Source organism: Scardinius erythrophthalmus (genome assembly GCF_964197995.2).
Source record: "Scardinius erythrophthalmus genome assembly, chromosome: 21".
Classification (NCBI taxonomy): domain Eukaryota; kingdom Metazoa; phylum Chordata; class Actinopteri; order Cypriniformes; family Leuciscidae; genus Scardinius; species Scardinius erythrophthalmus.
This window is the reverse complement of record NC_138241.1, coordinates 33,880,494-33,898,478: the sequence shown is the minus strand read 5'-3', so window position 1 is coordinate 33,898,478 and position 17,985 is coordinate 33,880,494. Positions and strand designations below refer to the sequence as shown.

Below are 17,985 nucleotides of genomic sequence, written 5' to 3'. Positions count from 1 at the left end.
GATCAATACTCACAGGTAATACCCAGGTCTACTCTATGCTTTTGTCTACTGGACGATCTAGGCTCAATAGTGATTGCAATGCAAATTTTAAACGAATAGTTCACCCCAAAATTTGAATTCCGGCATCATCTACTTATGTCGTAAAATATGGCTGGTGATTTATACCGTCAAACTCCAAAGTAAAAAGCATGCAATATTACAGGAATATTTATTTATAAAGCACGTTTGAAAACAACCAAGGTTGACCAAAGTGCTGTACGAAAAGAAAAGAAAAAATAATTAGAGGAGATACAGAACATACAACAAATACTATGATAAAAAAAAAAAAATCAGCTATATTCAGTTATTTCCGAACCCAAATATTAGAGATACCCATAGAGATGCACAGAATCAAAATATTTTTAAATCTTATTTTAGGTTGGCTTTTCCTTGCTTGTCTTGACTTTTATACTCTAGTCTGTTGTTTTTAATTTTTAATTTTAAAATTCTGTGTGTTGTATTTTTATTTGCTTGTTCTATCATGTTAAGCGCCTTTGGGAAGCTGCTTTAAAGGGGCTATATAAAAATAAAGTTGTTATTATTATTATTATTATTAATAGCTTTGTGGGAAACAGACTGAAGTACAGAAGAAATGGATCTCGTATCTAGAGATCCTGTTCACAAACTTCTCAAATCCACACTTAGTTGGATAATTGTGAAATAGACAAAGATTTGAGCTTAAAGGTGATATGTGTAGAATTCAGAAACCTTTGTTATTAGTGACACCGGTGGCCATTAAGTGAACTGCAGTCAGCAACTTATTGCTCGTGCACACGTAACGTACAAGAGACTGAACGTGATTCAAGTCTCTGATATACTCACGGCAAAGTTGGAAATATTTTTGCAGAGATATACTGTTAACGAACATCCAGATGCCGTTCACGCTGCGACGTTTAGATGAATATGTAAATATGTGCTGCGCTTTCCTCTCAATAACAAAATAAACACACAAAAATGACAGTGGTGAGAAAACAGCAGTTAAGAAAGCATCTGATCATAGCGATGTGGATATGTCGACGTATGAGGTCGTTAAAATTACACAGTTATGATAGTTTGATTATAAAGTATATTTGAGACTATAGACTATATAGATGTGAGACTATAGTTTGAATTAACCCCTTTTCTTTGCACGACACATTGACATTACAATACAGAATGGCTCTTTCTGCATTATCCTGAACATTAAACATCACATCCTTTTGATTTTCCCGGTAAAAACGTCCCAAGTTCTTCACATAAAAAACAGTCTACAGGCTGTCATAGAAGGGAAGGCCTTATTTCTTAAGTTTCATTACAAGCTGGCAATAAAAAGTGATCAAAACATGAAGATTCTTACATGAAGCCCATATTGTTTCACAGGAGTTTATTATTCACACGCCTTCCGAAGATGCTCAGAAAATGTACATCGGGAACGCAATGAAAGGAAACTACGCTGCTGTATTTGCTCAGCTCATTATAAATGCAGAATCTCAGGGTAAGACAGATGCAACGACCGTTCACACTTAAATTATAATCACGAACCTGTCCGCACATGTTTTGTTTTTAACACCTTGTTTGTGCTCAATAGTCTATATTTAGACATGCATTCACAACTATATCTGTAATCATTTGTGGCAAAGTTTGGTGCTCATCAGTTTGCTATCTAAAAATGCTTGGAAAATATAAAAATGCTTAGCATTCTGTGTTATGCACCAATTGATGTGTTAAAAAATGATTCAGCATGAATCTCAGTGTTGATAAAGAGAATGAACTGTGAGTATGAGAACAAAATGTTTGTATTATTAGTTTATGCAAGCATCACTGCATATACTTGGAGTTAATGATTTTAACAAACTCTTTTCGCTAAGTGTTAAACTTTGGCACATAATCTGTTTTATGAATATGAATAACACCTCAAATCATGCGTCTTATTGAGAACATGTCTGTCTCAGGTCCTCACTGTTTTATTGTGCCGATCCGTGATCAGAATGGAGTCATGTGGCCGGGAGTGACGACCATTGACATGAAGCACAAGGAGGGTAATACGAGCACACTGTTTTACAATACAGCCCTCCTGAATAATGTTTTCCAGATTTGATTGGTCTACTTTATATTTGTTTTTACACAGGTCTGAATGGGGTTGACAATGGCATTTTGATATTTAATAACGTACGGATACCACGGGAAAATCTGCTGGGAAAGTGAGTTAACGGTCGGAATTAGATTAGGCATCGTGAACCATAAAGATACTGTTATAATAATGGCCATGAAAAACCTAAAATTGGGATTCACAAACCTGAGAAAAATCATTTAAATTAAAAAAATCTTGAGATATCATGGACATTTCTAAAGGGAATCCAAATGTTTGTTTTTGTAGTTAATCATTCATTGTCCAGAAATGTTACGAGTATAATCGCTATAAAATTATTTTAAAATCCATATCCATGGATTTTAAATGACTGGAAAAATTATATAAATGCTTTGATTCTAATATAAATGGAATATTGTAAATAGTGATAAATATGAAATAATACTGTGTATATATGTATATATATATGAAGAGTTCAGATGTAAAAGCCTTCTGAAATTCTCTTCTAGAATGGTCATTTTTATCAAGCTTGTATGTTTATGTTCAGTTATTTCACTTTAATGGCAATGAAAATTACCTATTAATTGTCATTTAAGTGAAATTACTGAACGTAAATATACGAGCTTGATAAAAATGATCATTCTAGAAGAAAATTTCAGATGGCACTTAGAGGCTTTTGCATCTGAACTCTTCATATATATATATATATATATATATATATATATATATATATATATATATAAACTCACTGGCCACTTAGCTAGTACCAGTTGGACCCCGTTTTGCCTTCAGAACTGCCTTAATTTTTCATGGCATAGATTCAACAAGATGCTGGAAACAATGCTCAGAGATTTTGGTCCATATTGACATGAAAGCTTCACACAGTTGCTGCAGATTTCTCGGATGATCTCTCGTTCCAGCAAATCCCAAATCTGCTCTACTGGACTGAGATCTGGTGACTGTGGAGACGTTTGAGTTTAGTGACTCACTGTCATGATCAAGAAACCAGTCTGAGATGATTTGAGCTTTGTGACGGCATGTTATCCTGCTGGAAGGATCCATCAGAAGATGATACACTGTGGTCATAAAGAGATGGACATGGTCAGCAACAATACTCAGGTAGACTGTGGTGTTTAAATGATTGTATCTGTGTGTTGCAGGTTTGGTTCTGTGTCAGCTGAGGGTTTGTACTCGTCTCCTGTCGTCAGTAAGAGCCGGCGCTTCAATGCAATGCTCGCTGCCCTGACACCCACCCGTCTGGGTCTCACCGTACAGGCCATGGCAGCCATGAAGGTTTTCTCACATCCAACACAACTCTACTTTAAACAAATCCATGTTTATTGTCAGGAAATATGAGTATCATGCACCATCACAAACCTCTCTGTGTGAAAGTCAATAATGCATCAGCTTCACCACAAGAGGGAGACATGTAATTATTTCTCAATAACACAACAGTGTATTATTTATATACTATTTATTTATTAAATTCACTTTTATTTTGATATTTTCAGTTTTTATTTTAGTTTAAGTTTTAGGAATTTTGTTATGTACATCATATTAGCACTTCAACTTATTCATTTCAGTTAGTTGCAAGGCAATGTTTCTAATTTCCATTTTTTTAAGTTTAAGTTTTTCATGTTATATTTATATTTAATTTCAGCTTTAGTTTCAGTTCACAATAACAACACTCGCGTACAGCATTCTCAGAGATCAGACGTAGCTATGTCATTAAATGTAGGCTGAAATTAAAGGATGGCTCAGTTAATTATAGATCAACTCAGTCATTTATTCTCCCTCGTATTGTTCTGTGACTGTTCTATCTTGCATAGGACACAAAAGTGCAGCTTTTTCCCATACTGTGAAAGTGGATGGAGACCACATTCACTTTCCTTGTATGAAAAAGAGCTGCTTGCGCATTAACAACATGAGGTTGAGTAAATGATCATCTTTGGGTGAACTGTGGCTTTAATTATTACCAATGACAACATTTTCTTTACTTTAGAGCAGCGGTTCTCAACCTTTCTGACTCTGATATTTAAAGCCCCTCTCCCAGATACTTCTGCTAAAAAAAAAAAAAAAAAGCTGCTCATTTTTAAGCTTTTTCATTTACAGCAACTAGCAATGGCAGTATAAATGAGTTAAATATTTATAGAAATATTCTTAATTATATTTAGAATAATAACATTTACTTAATTAAAATAATTATGAACATTTTAAATAAAATATTACAGAATAAATTTCAATAACTGAAAGTTTTTCAGCGTTTACATATTATTAATGAATTTGTGATTGCATTGATAGTTTTTTTTACTCACAATTATAAACTATTTTAGAGCTTGACAATAACTACAAAAATGTATATTTGTTATAAAAATGTCCATGACTTTTTAAGATTTTACTAATTCCCATGACTTTTCCAGGTCTTGAAATCCTGGTTCTTAAATAAAATGGCAGGTGTTGAGGGAATGAATTAAAATAAGAAATATGGCATCATCTTACATTTTGAGTTTTAGATGTTTTATCTGATTTGAAATCATTTTAGACTGTCTTGAGAGCCTCGATCCCCTTGTTGAGAACCACTGCTTTAAAGTATATAAAGCACGTCTTAATGACTAGTCTTCACCTTTACACAGTGTGCTAAATCTGTGTTTTCTGTGCAGTTGGGGCTTGTCATCGCAGTACGCTACAGTCACAGGTAGGATGTTAAAAAAATCTGTGTGTGTGTGTGTGTGTGTGTGTGTGTGTGTGAATGTTGTGCAAGTTCATGCAATGCAGATCAAAAGAATTCCCTGTAATTATTTATCGGTATTTTAAAGCAGCGCTCCTTCAAACGCAAAAACTGACATCAAAACTCCATCGATGAGTTTCAAAAGCTATTTATGTGGTCTCGGGGGAGAGACAAATAAACAACAAACTCTAGAAATGAGTGAAAACAACATGAGAGCGGCGTGACGCGTGGAGTTTCTCCTCACCGCAGGCGCAGTGAACATCCAGTTCAGAGGGATACTCTGGTCCGCTGCAGATCTGTCTTCCTCACATGTGGCTTTCTGCATGTGTGTGTGCGTGTGCGTGTGTGTGTGCGTCTGCGTGGGCGGCTGCAGGGTGTCTCTGAAGATGGCATCCCCAGAGTGAAAAAAATACAGAAAGAGAGGAAATGTTTGCTTTCTATAGTTGCAGGTTTTCCATTTGCAAAACAGCTCTGCGCACCCACTCGCACACGTATCAGCGGAGGAACAAAGAGCCACGGCTTTGGTACCAAAACACGTATGAGCGCTCGGGCCCCGCCAGGTGTGATAGAGAAACCGCACTCACAGTTATCAGGCTCCAAGCTCTCAGCCCACCACACCTCTTCTTGGTTTGAGTTTGTTTTATTACGACATGCGCCACCAAACCCTTGCGCTTCAGACTTTCTGAAGGTTAAAAACAACGGTCGAACAGCTGGTGGTCAAGTTGAGCTTGTGTTGCTCGTGGACCAAGTCGTCTAGTCGTCCATTGGTTATTTTTAATGGTCACTGCAATGATAAGAGCTTTACAGAGATTGATGCTTTCTTCAAAAGCTATATGCAATCACGTAAAGTCGACGTGAAATAATCCGTTGGTATTATTGTGAAATATTAAACATGTCAGAAAATAATGTTTGTCTTTGCAGTTTTGCTCTGTCTGTAAAATGACCTTTCTTCATGCAGCTGTTTGTTCACATTAATTAAGTGTTATTATTTATATACTATTATAGTATTTATTAAAATTTAAAATTTTCTATATTTTTATTTTCTATATTTAGTTTCAGTTTGGGTCATTTAGTTTAATTCTGAAAAATATTTCTGTTTATTTTTATTAAATATAAAATATTTATATATAAAAAAATATATATATTTAAAGCTGCAGTCTGTAGTTTTTCCTCTTTGTCGCCATCTCTGTTCGAAATCTGCAATCCGCCATTAAATTGCTAAGTTTAATTATATCCAGTGCTGTGAGAAAAGGCTATAAATCTCCACCTCCAGCATCCTCACACTCATCGCCGACTAGCCGAGACTCTACGGATGTGACGTAATGATGCAAAGACATGCTCGAATTTCCCACAGAAATCCACCAGTACCGCTGGAATTAAAAACATTATTACAAGCTTACCGGTTTGAAGGCAAGCAGATAGTTATGAACACCGGCAGGTTATGGATATGCTCAAAAATGTACTTTGGATCATTTTTAACCCAAAAAAGTTACGGACTGCAGCTTTAAATATATTTTTATGTAGCTTTAATTACATTTTATTTCCGTATTTTAAGTATTTATATTTCATTTTATTTCAATTAACAAATACTGCCTAATAGCCAAATAGCTTTTAGGTGATGCAACAGAATCAGAATTGTATTAAGATTATATAATTATATTAAGATAACCTAATTATATTAAGATTCTGCCGAATAGCAAATAACATCATATTTGAAAAATATTATATAGGATGTCCAGTAGGAAGTATGTGGGTTGTAAATGCGTTGCGAATTAAATCACAACAGACAGCGCTGTCATCTCTTTCGTGTTATGAAGGACAATTGTTCAGATGGTAGACGGCACTTTTTGCATTTCATCAAGTCTTCAGGAAATTGTAAGTGTGTGCTTTACTTCATGTGGTTCCACTGTGTCTTCCGTTGTCTTCTATATGTCCTACTAGAGAATATTGTAGTTCAAAATAGTTCATAGATGCTGTGGTAAAGGTCTGTGTTCTGACGAAAAACAGGTTTAGTTCTAAAGAAATTAATTGAAAATGACTTTTAAAAAAGCCAAGAGATAAAGCAATCCTCCTTCACGAAGGCCGCTGTGTCGAGATCACATGGCCAGCTGTTGATCTCAACAACAACCTACTTTTGGTCATTTTTGGTTGCAGAGTACATCTTTGCAACATCATTCTGACTTGATCTGAATAACTACTGTATTGTCCTCTGTAGAGCTGCTTATAACCTCGTTTCATAATTTGATGAACTTTACACTGTTATCGAACTAAACTGAATCAACACTGAACTGATGTGCGATGATGAATAATGACACTATTGTCTTTTTAGTGCTGCTTTATGCCAAAGTTGTATTTATTTGAACATTAATACTGAAGCTGCTTTACAGCCATCTGTATTGGATAAAGCCCTAGTAATAAATGTGTTTAGTGTTTCTACAATGGCATCAGCAACCGAATTTGCCTTTATATATAGCATGTGACTATACATAAAGGCATCTGTTTAATTCGAAGCGGCCTGTATAGGAGAATGCTCTCGACTTTAGATGATGTGAGTTACAATAGGATTTCTGTGTGGGCTTCTCACCTTTAAAACCACACATACGCGCGCACACACTCACACACTCCCATCGCGTCTGCTCTGTGGGGAAGCCACCTGCATATGTTAGATGTAGAGATACAGTTTGTGGTACTTCAAGGGTAACAGGTGTACAAAGCTCAACTTTAGTACAGCAGAAAGACACAAACACATGCAGACGCAAGACCAAGACGTCCACCACAGTATGCCTTCATCAACACACTTACACGCACCCACAAATGCATGCGCTCAGTATTAGCGTGCGGTTAGAGGAGCGCGGTTACGTGTAAGGTTATCGGTTCATGTCCTCCGGTGTTTCGTCACACATCCAGGTGTGTTGTGGGATGTCTGACCCTTTGCTGCGACCCCTTTCTGTGTCTGGTTTGGTTTGTATGTGATTGTGTTTCCCAGAGATAGAGGTTTCTGACTGTGTAGGTGTGCAGAATGAAACTTCTTCACCATCATCACATGTGCGTAATGTCTCTTTCACAGTCGCAGACAGTTCGGTCCGAAGGACCAGGAAGAGGTAAAGATCATCGAGCACCAGACGCAGTCTCTGAGACTGATGCCACATCTCGCTGCCGCCCTCGCTCTCACCTTCACCACAAGGTTAATCTACTTCCCACTCTATATTTGATCTATTATATCATTTATAAGTATTTATTTAGCTGATGATTTGGTTCAAACGGTGAGGAAAGAACAAGGTGTTTAATTTACTTTAAAGAGGACCTATTATGCCCTTTTCAAAGTCTTGATTTTGTTTTTGGGCTCTTCTAGGATAGGTTTTAATGCTTGAATGTTCAAAACACATTATTTTTCACATATTCTCCATTGTTGCGGCTCCTCTTTTCCCAGTCTGTCAGTAACGCTCTGTTTAGTTCCGGTCTCTATGAAGATTGGACGGCTGGATCGGTGTGTTGTGATTGGCCCCGTCCCTTATCATAACTGCGAGTTTCAACACACTACTTTCTAACTCAACCAGGCCCCGCCCCTTTAATTTGCATATGAATTATTTAAATGAGGAATATTGTGACGTGTTCGGAAGAAAACAAAACTACAATGGAGGCGTTTCAGGAGTTCAGAAACACTGACACTGATATAGAGAAGATCTCCCACCGAGGGACTTTGTAACTTTGTAATTTTTCATGCTCAAACAGCAACATTATAAACTAATCTTTCTTTAGTTTATACTGTTGCTGTTTGAGCATGAAAAATGACAAAGTTACAAAGTGCAAACATGCAAAAAAGCATAATAGGAGCCATTTAAAGAAGTTTTTCTGTAGCTTAAACAATAGAGCAACACCAAGGTCATGGGTTCGATTCCCACTCGTAAATGTAAAGAAGCCAATAATATTACCAATGAAGTTGTGTTAAAGATTCTTATTAAAAAAACTGCTGTGAGGAATATGAACAGCATTTTATCTTTCTAGTTGTAACTTTGAGTCAAGAAAGAAGTTGAGGTGAGGATCTAAATGCAAACGGTCATTAATGAATGAAAAACAAAACTCTTTGGCGTATAGGACAAACATCATTACAAAGACAACAACCGACAAAGAACTAAAGAAACTGAGGACTAGTTGAGCAACTCAACTGGACATGGATAAACATAGATGAATTTTTGCTGTTGAATAACAAAACAAAATGTGTATTTGGCAGATGCTTTTATCCAGTGTGACTTACATTGCACTGAAGGCACATATAATATCAGTTCATTTATGTAATAAACATAAAGGTAAAGTGGCAGTTTCACTGGCCTCCACTGGAGGTCTCTTGTCTTTGTGTAATTCAGGTCAGTTGCACATTCTGAGAAATACCACAGGAGAAGAATTAAAGGAAAAGAAGAACTCAGATGCCTCCTTCTGAGAAACCACTGTAGATTTCATTACTATTTATCTGATGCGTCTGCACTCTATTGGAAAATAAAAGAGAACTAAATGTGATGGTCAAAAAAATCTGTTCAGTGAAAGTCTGAGAGAGAGATTTGAAAAATGAGCGACGTATTTATTCACTTTTTTACAGTGTTTTGATGATTAAAAAAATAATAAAGAAGTCTCTTCTGCTCACCAAGGCTTCAGTTATTTGATAAAATACAGTAAAAACAGCAGTATTGCAATTACTTAATTTTCTATTTTAAGATAGTGTAAAGTGTAATTGATTCCTGTGATCAAAGCTGAATTTTCAGCATCATTACTCCAGTCTTTAGTGTCACATGATCCTTCAGAAATCATTCTAATATGATGATTTGAAACATTTCTGATTATTATCAATGTTGAAAACAGTTGACGAGTAGAAAGAACACCATTTATTTGAAGTAGAAAAGTTTTAGAACATTATTCCATTCTTGATGAACACAATTTCTTTCAAAAATATGTACATTGTATTTGTAATGTATGTGCATTGAACGTGTGTTCCTACGTTTGTTCTCAGATACGCAGCGGGCTTGATGGATGATGCGTTGTGTCAGGGTCAGGACCTTCAAAGCAATCGCGCTCTGCAAGCCCTCGTCGCAGGACTCAAAGCCTACAGCACGTGGGAGAACCTCGCGTGTCTGCAAGACTGCCGTGAGTGTACTGGCGGCATGGTGAGTGAGTGTGTGTGTGTGTCTCTTTACACCTAACACACACACATATACACAGATACTAATGTCCTGTGGTGTGAAATACAAACATCCTGAACTGTCAAAGAATAACTTGCATTGACGTTTTGTGGACAGTGTTAGCGTATGTGAGCAGTAGACATTGACATGTTTCATATGCTCGACTCTAATAAAATTTTAAAATGCATTTTGCTTTTATAGTTATTACTATACATGCAGTTTGTATCATATTATTTATAAATCTATGTATCTAGGACCTTTACTGGACAATTTAAAATTATCTGGTAAAGACAAAAATGGCCCAAACCGTTCTTTTTAACTCTCTTTTTTAATATGTAGATTTTATATACAGTGTTGTTTTATGATTTATTAATTTAAATATCGGTGATGTAATCAACACACTTAGATCTCATTGATAGCCTGCGCTGTTTGTTGGCTTTTGGTGCTTGTGACATGAACAGTGTGTATATATATACGTATGTATATATATATAAAATGTGTGAAACCAGAGGGCTGATCTATTCCATAAAAAGTAAACCGAGATCACAGGTTACCTTTTTGTTTTCACACATCTAACATTAAAAATTATTGCTCTCACGCAGCGCAAATCTCACAGTAAGACAGAAAACAGCAATCGTGTTAAGTTTGAGAGGGTTTTTTTTTTTTTTTTTTTTTACAAAAGTGTCTAATGTATTGTCAAACAAACAGGCACTATAAACTGTAAACAAATGGTTCCTCCATCAGTATTATTTGTGTTTACTAAGATAAGCATCATTATTACTATAACTCAAGCCTTGCAGGGGGTTATTGACCATTTGGACCAGTAAGTGACCACTTAGAAACGCTCAAGAACTTACCAAAACACTCTAGCAACTGCATATTAGTGTGCTAAAAACCACTCTGAACACTTTAGCAACCATATATCAACATCCTGGCAATCATTTACAACATTTTAGCATCCTTGAATCACATTTTCTTCAGAATCCACTTAATTGGTTGGGGTCTAGGGCAAAAATACTACCAAAATTAATCAAAAATGCCAGCAAAAATTCAATATGTGGGTGAAAAAATAGCCTCCTATATGTTTAAAGGGGACCTATTATGTAAAATTCACTTTTACATGGTGTTTGAACATAAATGAAGTGTTTGTATACAACCCCCTTATAATGGTAAAAATCCACCCTCTCCTTTTTTTAATCCCCATAAATCATAAGCAGTGTCTCAGAATAAGCCGTTTGCAGTTTCTATGTAATGTGTAGGCCCCGCCCACGACTGCTGACCTATTAGCATAGACTCCGCCCCCTCAGTGAGCTGTACACAGTCTGTCATGTTTATCTCCTTTAACAGCAGCATTCAAGTAAGAAGTGTATTCTTATTAAAGCTACTAAAGTTATTCAGTCAAGAGCAGTGAGTGATTTTCTGTTGTTATTTTGTTGTTTGGTTCATATTAACAGCATATACAGCAGTAGGTACTGTATATTACGCTGCTTTCACTTTAACACACAGATCTAATATACACATGCGATTTCTTTCCCTGCTGTTTACGTTCATGTGAACTTTGTGTGTTTTAGACAACCTTGTGTTTATTTGACAGTTTAAGCGCAATAAGACGTGAAAGAAAACTCAGTTTAATACTCACGGGACTCATCGTCTGATAGCCAGAAGTTTAGACTGATATCTGTCAAATGAGCGTGACCGTGATAGAGATGATAATCAAAACCAAACAGATGTTTTAGTTTTTGGCAGAGTATCCCAGGCACAGGCTGTAAAGGCTTCTGCATCTCATTTGCATTTAAAGACACATGCACGAAAACAGCATGTTTTACCTTCCACTCAACAATGGGCATTTACAACATGGTATAATAAATGATCTGTGGGGTATTCTGAGCTGAAACTTCACAGACACATTCTGGGGACACCTGAGACTTATATTACCTCTTGTAAATAGGTCCCCTTTAACATATAGGGCCCTATTTTAACGATCTAAGCGCATGGTCTAAAGCGCAGGGCGCAAGTTCACTTAGGCCATGTGTCCGAATCCACTTTTGCTAGTTTAACGACGGGAAAAATGGTCGGCGCATGGTCTAAAAGGGTTGTCCCTATTCTCTTTATGAGTAATGGGTGTGTTTTGGGATTTACATGTGTTAAACCAATCAGAGTCTCATCTCCCATTCCCTTTAAATGCCTGTGGGCGCATAAATGGGCGCAAATGCATTTGCTATTTAAACAACGTGGCGCAGGATGTGAAAATGATAACTGCGTCGGGCTGAAACTAGCAAAAAACACTTGCGTCGCGCTTGGCGCTGCATTGCGCCGGGTGTAAGATAGGGCCCATGACATACAGTAGTTAAGCAAAGCAATATCATGCGAGCAGGAGTTCTGTTTTTCCTGAATGCCAGGACGATATTGCAAATGTCATATTGATTTTATACAACAGTTTTATAAGCAACAAGTAGTTCATATTAAATTACTTACATTTTAGACACAATCTTGTCTGTTTTTCCTTCGTTTCACCATCGAAAACTAAACCCTGAAAATGGAAAACTTAATTAGTCTCAGTCATTTAAAAAAAGCGACTGCAAAAAAAAAAAAGTAATTTCTATTCACTTTTATGGTAATTATATGAGTTTGAGTAAACACATTGAAAGTGGTCAAATAAAGTGCAGTGTTTAGCACTCTAAACTTTGTTTCAATAGTTATATAAACCTTAAAGTGGATGATATTATATTTAAACAATGTCCATAAGTGTATGTCATAACATCTGTGCATATTTTGATTGCCTTTATTTCCTGTAGCCACATTTAAACATGAACTGTGGTTGATTTTCCCCCAGGGCTTCATGATGGAAAACCGTATTCCGTCTCTGAAGTGCGATTCCGACGTCTTTGTCACATTTGAGGGTGACAACATGGTCATGCTTCAGGTATTCATAAACACTACCCGACTAGATGACACCACACAACAAATGCACTTATAAAACTGGGGACAAAACACTTGGTCACAAGGGTCATGTTTATCACCATCTTTTTCCTTAAGGTTGTTATTTGTTTTCCTACTTTTTTTGGAGATATCCCTTAATATAGTGCAATATCACATTTAAATACCCATGTTCAGACAAACAAGACAGTGTAAACAACATGATGACCGCTTGGAGGGAAAACTAGACAAGCGCCAATTCTTTTAAAATATAAACTGTGTCTCACAAACTAAATTGAATTAAGTGGATTATGAAGGCATTAGAATAAAGGGGGTCATTTTGATGCGATTGCACACGATTGAATCTGCAATAATAATGTGTCTCTAGTATGGGGGCTGGCTATAAGATAACTGTTGGGGTAATTAGATCAGCTTTGTGATTCATTTTAAGCCGGTTCTGATTAGCACCACATCGATTATAGACACATAAGATGACACACATACACACATAACATGCATAGAGAGACTCGCACGCATGGAGACTCGCACACAACGTCTGCATTCACAGCTTGCCGAGGCCTAAAGACATCTATTTTCTGCTGAATTTAGATTATCCCCTTCAGTACCAAAATAAAGTAATGCAAGTGAAACCTTGGAAACAGGCTGATGGTGTTGTCAAAACCACAGTGACAACATTAACTATTATGTTTTCTTAATCATGTACATTTGTCCCCCTAATTTAATACTTGATAACATCCTTGGAGTTTTGAATATTATGAAATGTTATAGTTACAAAATATTAGCTTTTTAAATTCTGTATTGTTACATTTAATAGCGGGATCAGAATTGGAACTTTTCAAGAAATGCTAATTTTAGCATAAGCTTCTTCTTCTAAAACTTGCGTTAGTCATTTTTTTTTAAAAAGACGTTTTTTTTTAAATGTTCTTGAAAGATGTTTAAAAATGCACCAAGGCTGCATTTATTGGATCAAATATACAGTAAAAACAGTAATATTGTGAAATATTATTACAATTATGAATAACTGTTTTCTATTCGAATATATTGTAAAATGTAATTTATTCCTGTGATCAAAGCTGAATTTTCAGCATCATTACATTACATAGAAATCATTCTAATATGATGATTTGCTGCTCAAGACATTTCTGATTATTAATATCCGTGTTGAAAACAGTTGTGCTGCTTCATAATTTTGTGGAAACCTTGATTTTCAGGATTAGGAAGGTCAAAAGAACAGCATTTATTTGCAATAGAAATCTTTTGTACCATTATAAATGTCTATAATTATTTTTATATTTTCATTTACTCAACCTCATGCACTACAAAGGACAAAAAAGTACTATAAACTAGTCCATATGACTAGGTTTGATGTCAGTGACGTCAAACGTTATTGTTTCACACGAGTCTTGTGACATTCTGGAGAAAATGGAACGACATGAAAGTAAATGATGACTGTTGTTTTTGTTGTTTGAACCACTCTTTTCTAACATTGAGATCATTTAAAAAAAGTGCATGTTTTGAGGTCTGAAAGTCACAGCATTCATTTGTAGTGCATCAAACTCTTTTTATGTTGCAAAAGAAATACATGTCTCATGATATGATCACTTTGAATCCTGGAAAACATGGATTTATAACAAAATTCTCTTTTTAAGCTGTGGCCTGCTTCCTTTGACTATTACTTTAATATAATTCTGCTGCAGGTTTGCTGTTTTAAAGAAAAAATCAAAAGGTTTTTGGCTAAATTTGTAAGGACTCTGATTTGATTAAGCTAACAACAAATGATTAACCAATGCGAAGGTCATATTGGGACATGTGAAAATAGAGGGTGCTGGGAGTGATTAAACTAAAGTCACAAGAATCGTGAGAGGCTCTGCCAGCCACTTAAACCAAGACCCTCTTTTTATTCCTCAGTCCCGCTCTCAGATTGGTTGTGGGGACTTTTCCATTGGACATCAGTCTAATGAAGTTATTAAAAGATTTTAGTGTCACCTGTCATGAGGGAAATTAGCATTTAGCTCCAAATTTCATACACATGACCAGCACACTGTTACGTTTTGGCTGCGCCCTGAAAGAGTGTGTCCAATCGGTTACTTTGAGAAGATTGTTTTACAGTATGCAGTTGTACTTGCTGCAGATGTGAAAAAAGAAGTAGATGAGGTTATTTTAGGTTTTTGCGTATGTAGGGCAGAAACATACACAATGATTAGGACACAATGAGTCATTGACTCTCTGGAGTCGCGTGTTTAGTTTGTGTTGTTTAGAGAGCGATGTTGTGTGATTGTGGGATCCCTCGAGGAACGCTAATGACTAAAGGGAAGTTTTGACCATTAGGAGACTCCTTTATGCTAAAGACAGGGTGGAGTAGCGTAGTGTATGTAGAATTACGTTTTATGAATTAGGGCAGCTCGGAAAATCACTAGAACATTTTGAAATAACCCATTAAACATGAAAGTTTTATGCAATCATTTAAGACTGTTCTTTACAATTGAGTCAAGAACCCTAGAGTTCTATATACTGGAACCCCACTGAACGTTTTTTGAATAGTGTACTCTTTAGCATACTTTTTAAAAAGAGTATATAACGGAAATAGTATATTTTAAAAGAATATACTTAACGCCATGTGTTTGTACACTTAATTGCATTTTAATGGCAATTAAATTAAAATGTATTATAGTTAAAATTTATATTAAATGCAATTAGTTGAACTTACATTTTTTAAAAGCCCAATAAAATGCACTTCTCAAGGACACATATTTTGATACATATTTCAAGGATTTTTTTTACTTTACAGTAATATGTGCGTAAGCAGTTCTTTTACCCTTCAGCTTGTCTTTAAGCAGTCTTCTGTTGTTGTGCATGTGTAGGTGGTGGTACGAGAGCTGCTAACCCAGCACACCAAACAGATGGGGAACAACCTGGTGATGGGACTGATTAGAAACTGGACCAGCTCAGTGTCAGACAGCCTTAGAACCAGGTAAGAGGTGAGACAGTCAGACAGATAGATAGATATATAGCTAGATGGACGGACGGACGGACAGACAGACAGATAGACTGACAGACAGACAGATAGACAGACAACTAAATGCTGAATTTTCCATGCTGGATGCATGGAAGTATGTGAAGTTTTGCAGCGCCATTGTTGCAGCAAACTTGCACAACCTTCTTGAATGAAAGATTTATCAGATGCTTGCAGGTTTGTTATCGTAGGCACATCGACTTTACATTTTCACACCCTTAAACATGACGCGGAACAGTCGGAAACGAACTGTGATTGGTTGTTTTACATGTCGGAGTCCAATGAAAGCTGCTATAGAGTCCAGATAGACGGACGGATAGATAGATAGATAGATAGATAGATAGATAGATAGATAGATAGATAGATAGATAGATAGATAGATAGATAGATAGATAGATAGATAGATAGACAGACAGATAGACAGGCAGACAGACATAACGATGGATAGAACGACAGAATGATAGATAGACAGACAGATGGATAGACAGAACGATGGATAGGAATGACAGAATGATAGATAGATAGAGAGAGAGATAGACAGATAGACAGACAGACAGACAGATGTATAGACAGATCAATAAACAGAACGATGGATAGATAGATCAACAGAATGACAGACAGAAAGACAGACAGATAGATAGATAGATGTTAATAAACCTGTCGATCCGACTATCCGTGGGCAGGGATACAAACACGTGGAAGTATACTCTGTCGTTTTCATGAAAGGCCTGGATCTGTCAGAAGTCTAAAAATAAACATGAATTTCTCAGTCCGGGTAACACAGAGAACGAGTAAACATTGTTCATTTGCATTTACAATACAAGGTTGAAAATCTGCAAAGTTACTCTGTAATGCTCATCATCTGTTCCTGTAAGATCAGCTTCTGTCACCCAGCGATCAAACACTCCACCCTTGAAAGCCACACACACACGGTTCGCCCCTAAGGAACCTGTCTGCCCTCGGTGTGTTTACACACAGTTAGGTCAACAATTTAGCAATTTAGCCTAAGAGGAAAATTTGATAGGTGTTAAATTGTTTTCTGGCCTGCTATTCATAACATATTAACCCAAGTGGAGATTTTCAGTCGTCCGTCATAGGCTGAATAAAATCAGCTTTTTTTGTGTGTGTGTGTCTAGAGGCGATTCTGATAGTGATTGTATACAGTATCTCTTTGTTTGACTGAGTTAATCTGTATTTCTTTTGGCTATTTCCTTGTTTATCTAGCTTTCTTGGCTTCAGTGTGGACAAAGTAGCAGACCTAATGTTCCTGCTGAAAGCGGTGAGCTACAGGGAAAGGGTGTTACAGCGCAGTCTAGCAAGTCGACTTTACACGAAGGTCAGTCGCTCTGTTTCCTCTGTGTTTTAACACTGCTTATTTTAAGGCAGAGCGGGTGACAAGATGTATAGCAAGTGTGAGTTGCTGTGAAATGCTTTATTTATACATATATTGGCTATAAAATGCCAATCTTTTAAGCTCCAGTAGAAAGATCATTTCATTTCATTTATATTCAATTTGCTTCGATTTTTTAGAGAAACTAAAAAATGAACTACTGTCATCTCCGCTCGTGTTCATGTGTAAATTGCATGAGCTTATTTTGTTTGTTAGAACTGTGGCGTGATTCGTGTACAGTAAATGTGATTAGTTCAACAAAACACGTATGGGGATTACAGTGGTGATGATTTACCTTGAATACGAGCGAGAGTGAGCGTGCAGTTTCCCTTTTTTTAGGTGGCCAATACACCGCTGATATGTCACACCAATGATTTGCCACATGTAGACCAGAGAGTATTTAACTGAACAAAAAAGCAACATGAGTCATCTATATATCTGCTCCGTTTTCCTGAAACTGTAAATTGTAAATTCCATGCTATTTATTCCCTTGAACAGATAGAGAAAAACAAAGATGAGTTTTTTATGGCCTGGAACGCTTGTTTACATCACGTGATCACTTTGGCAATGGCACACATACACAAAGGTGAGCGAAAGGGGAAGTTTATTTATTTATATATATATATATATATAGTTCAG

At 36.4% G+C, this 17,985-nt stretch overlaps 1 protein-coding gene across 1 annotated transcript in view; it reads left to right on the top strand.

The window, feature by feature from the left end:
* The window catches only part of acoxl (acyl-CoA oxidase-like), a 38,722-nt gene that overhangs the window by 1,392 nt on the left and 19,345 nt on the right, over positions 1-17,985 (top strand). Inside the window, exons 5-16 of the mRNA XM_081350622.1 lie at positions 1-15; positions 1,399-1,513; positions 1,971-2,057; positions 2,147-2,219; positions 3,268-3,400; positions 4,768-4,802; positions 7,903-8,019; positions 9,838-9,991; positions 12,840-12,929; positions 15,805-15,914; positions 17,181-17,292; positions 17,845-17,932. The exon at positions 1-15 is cut by the window's left edge and continues 84 nt beyond it. Coding sequence (XP_081206748.1) covers positions 1-15; positions 1,399-1,513; positions 1,971-2,057; positions 2,147-2,219; positions 3,268-3,400; positions 4,768-4,802; positions 7,903-8,019; positions 9,838-9,991; positions 12,840-12,929; positions 15,805-15,914; positions 17,181-17,292; positions 17,845-17,932 — 1,129 coding nt within the window. The remainder of the gene's footprint in view (positions 16-1,398; positions 1,514-1,970; positions 2,058-2,146; positions 2,220-3,267; positions 3,401-4,767; positions 4,803-7,902; positions 8,020-9,837; positions 9,992-12,839; positions 12,930-15,804; positions 15,915-17,180; positions 17,293-17,844; positions 17,933-17,985) is intronic.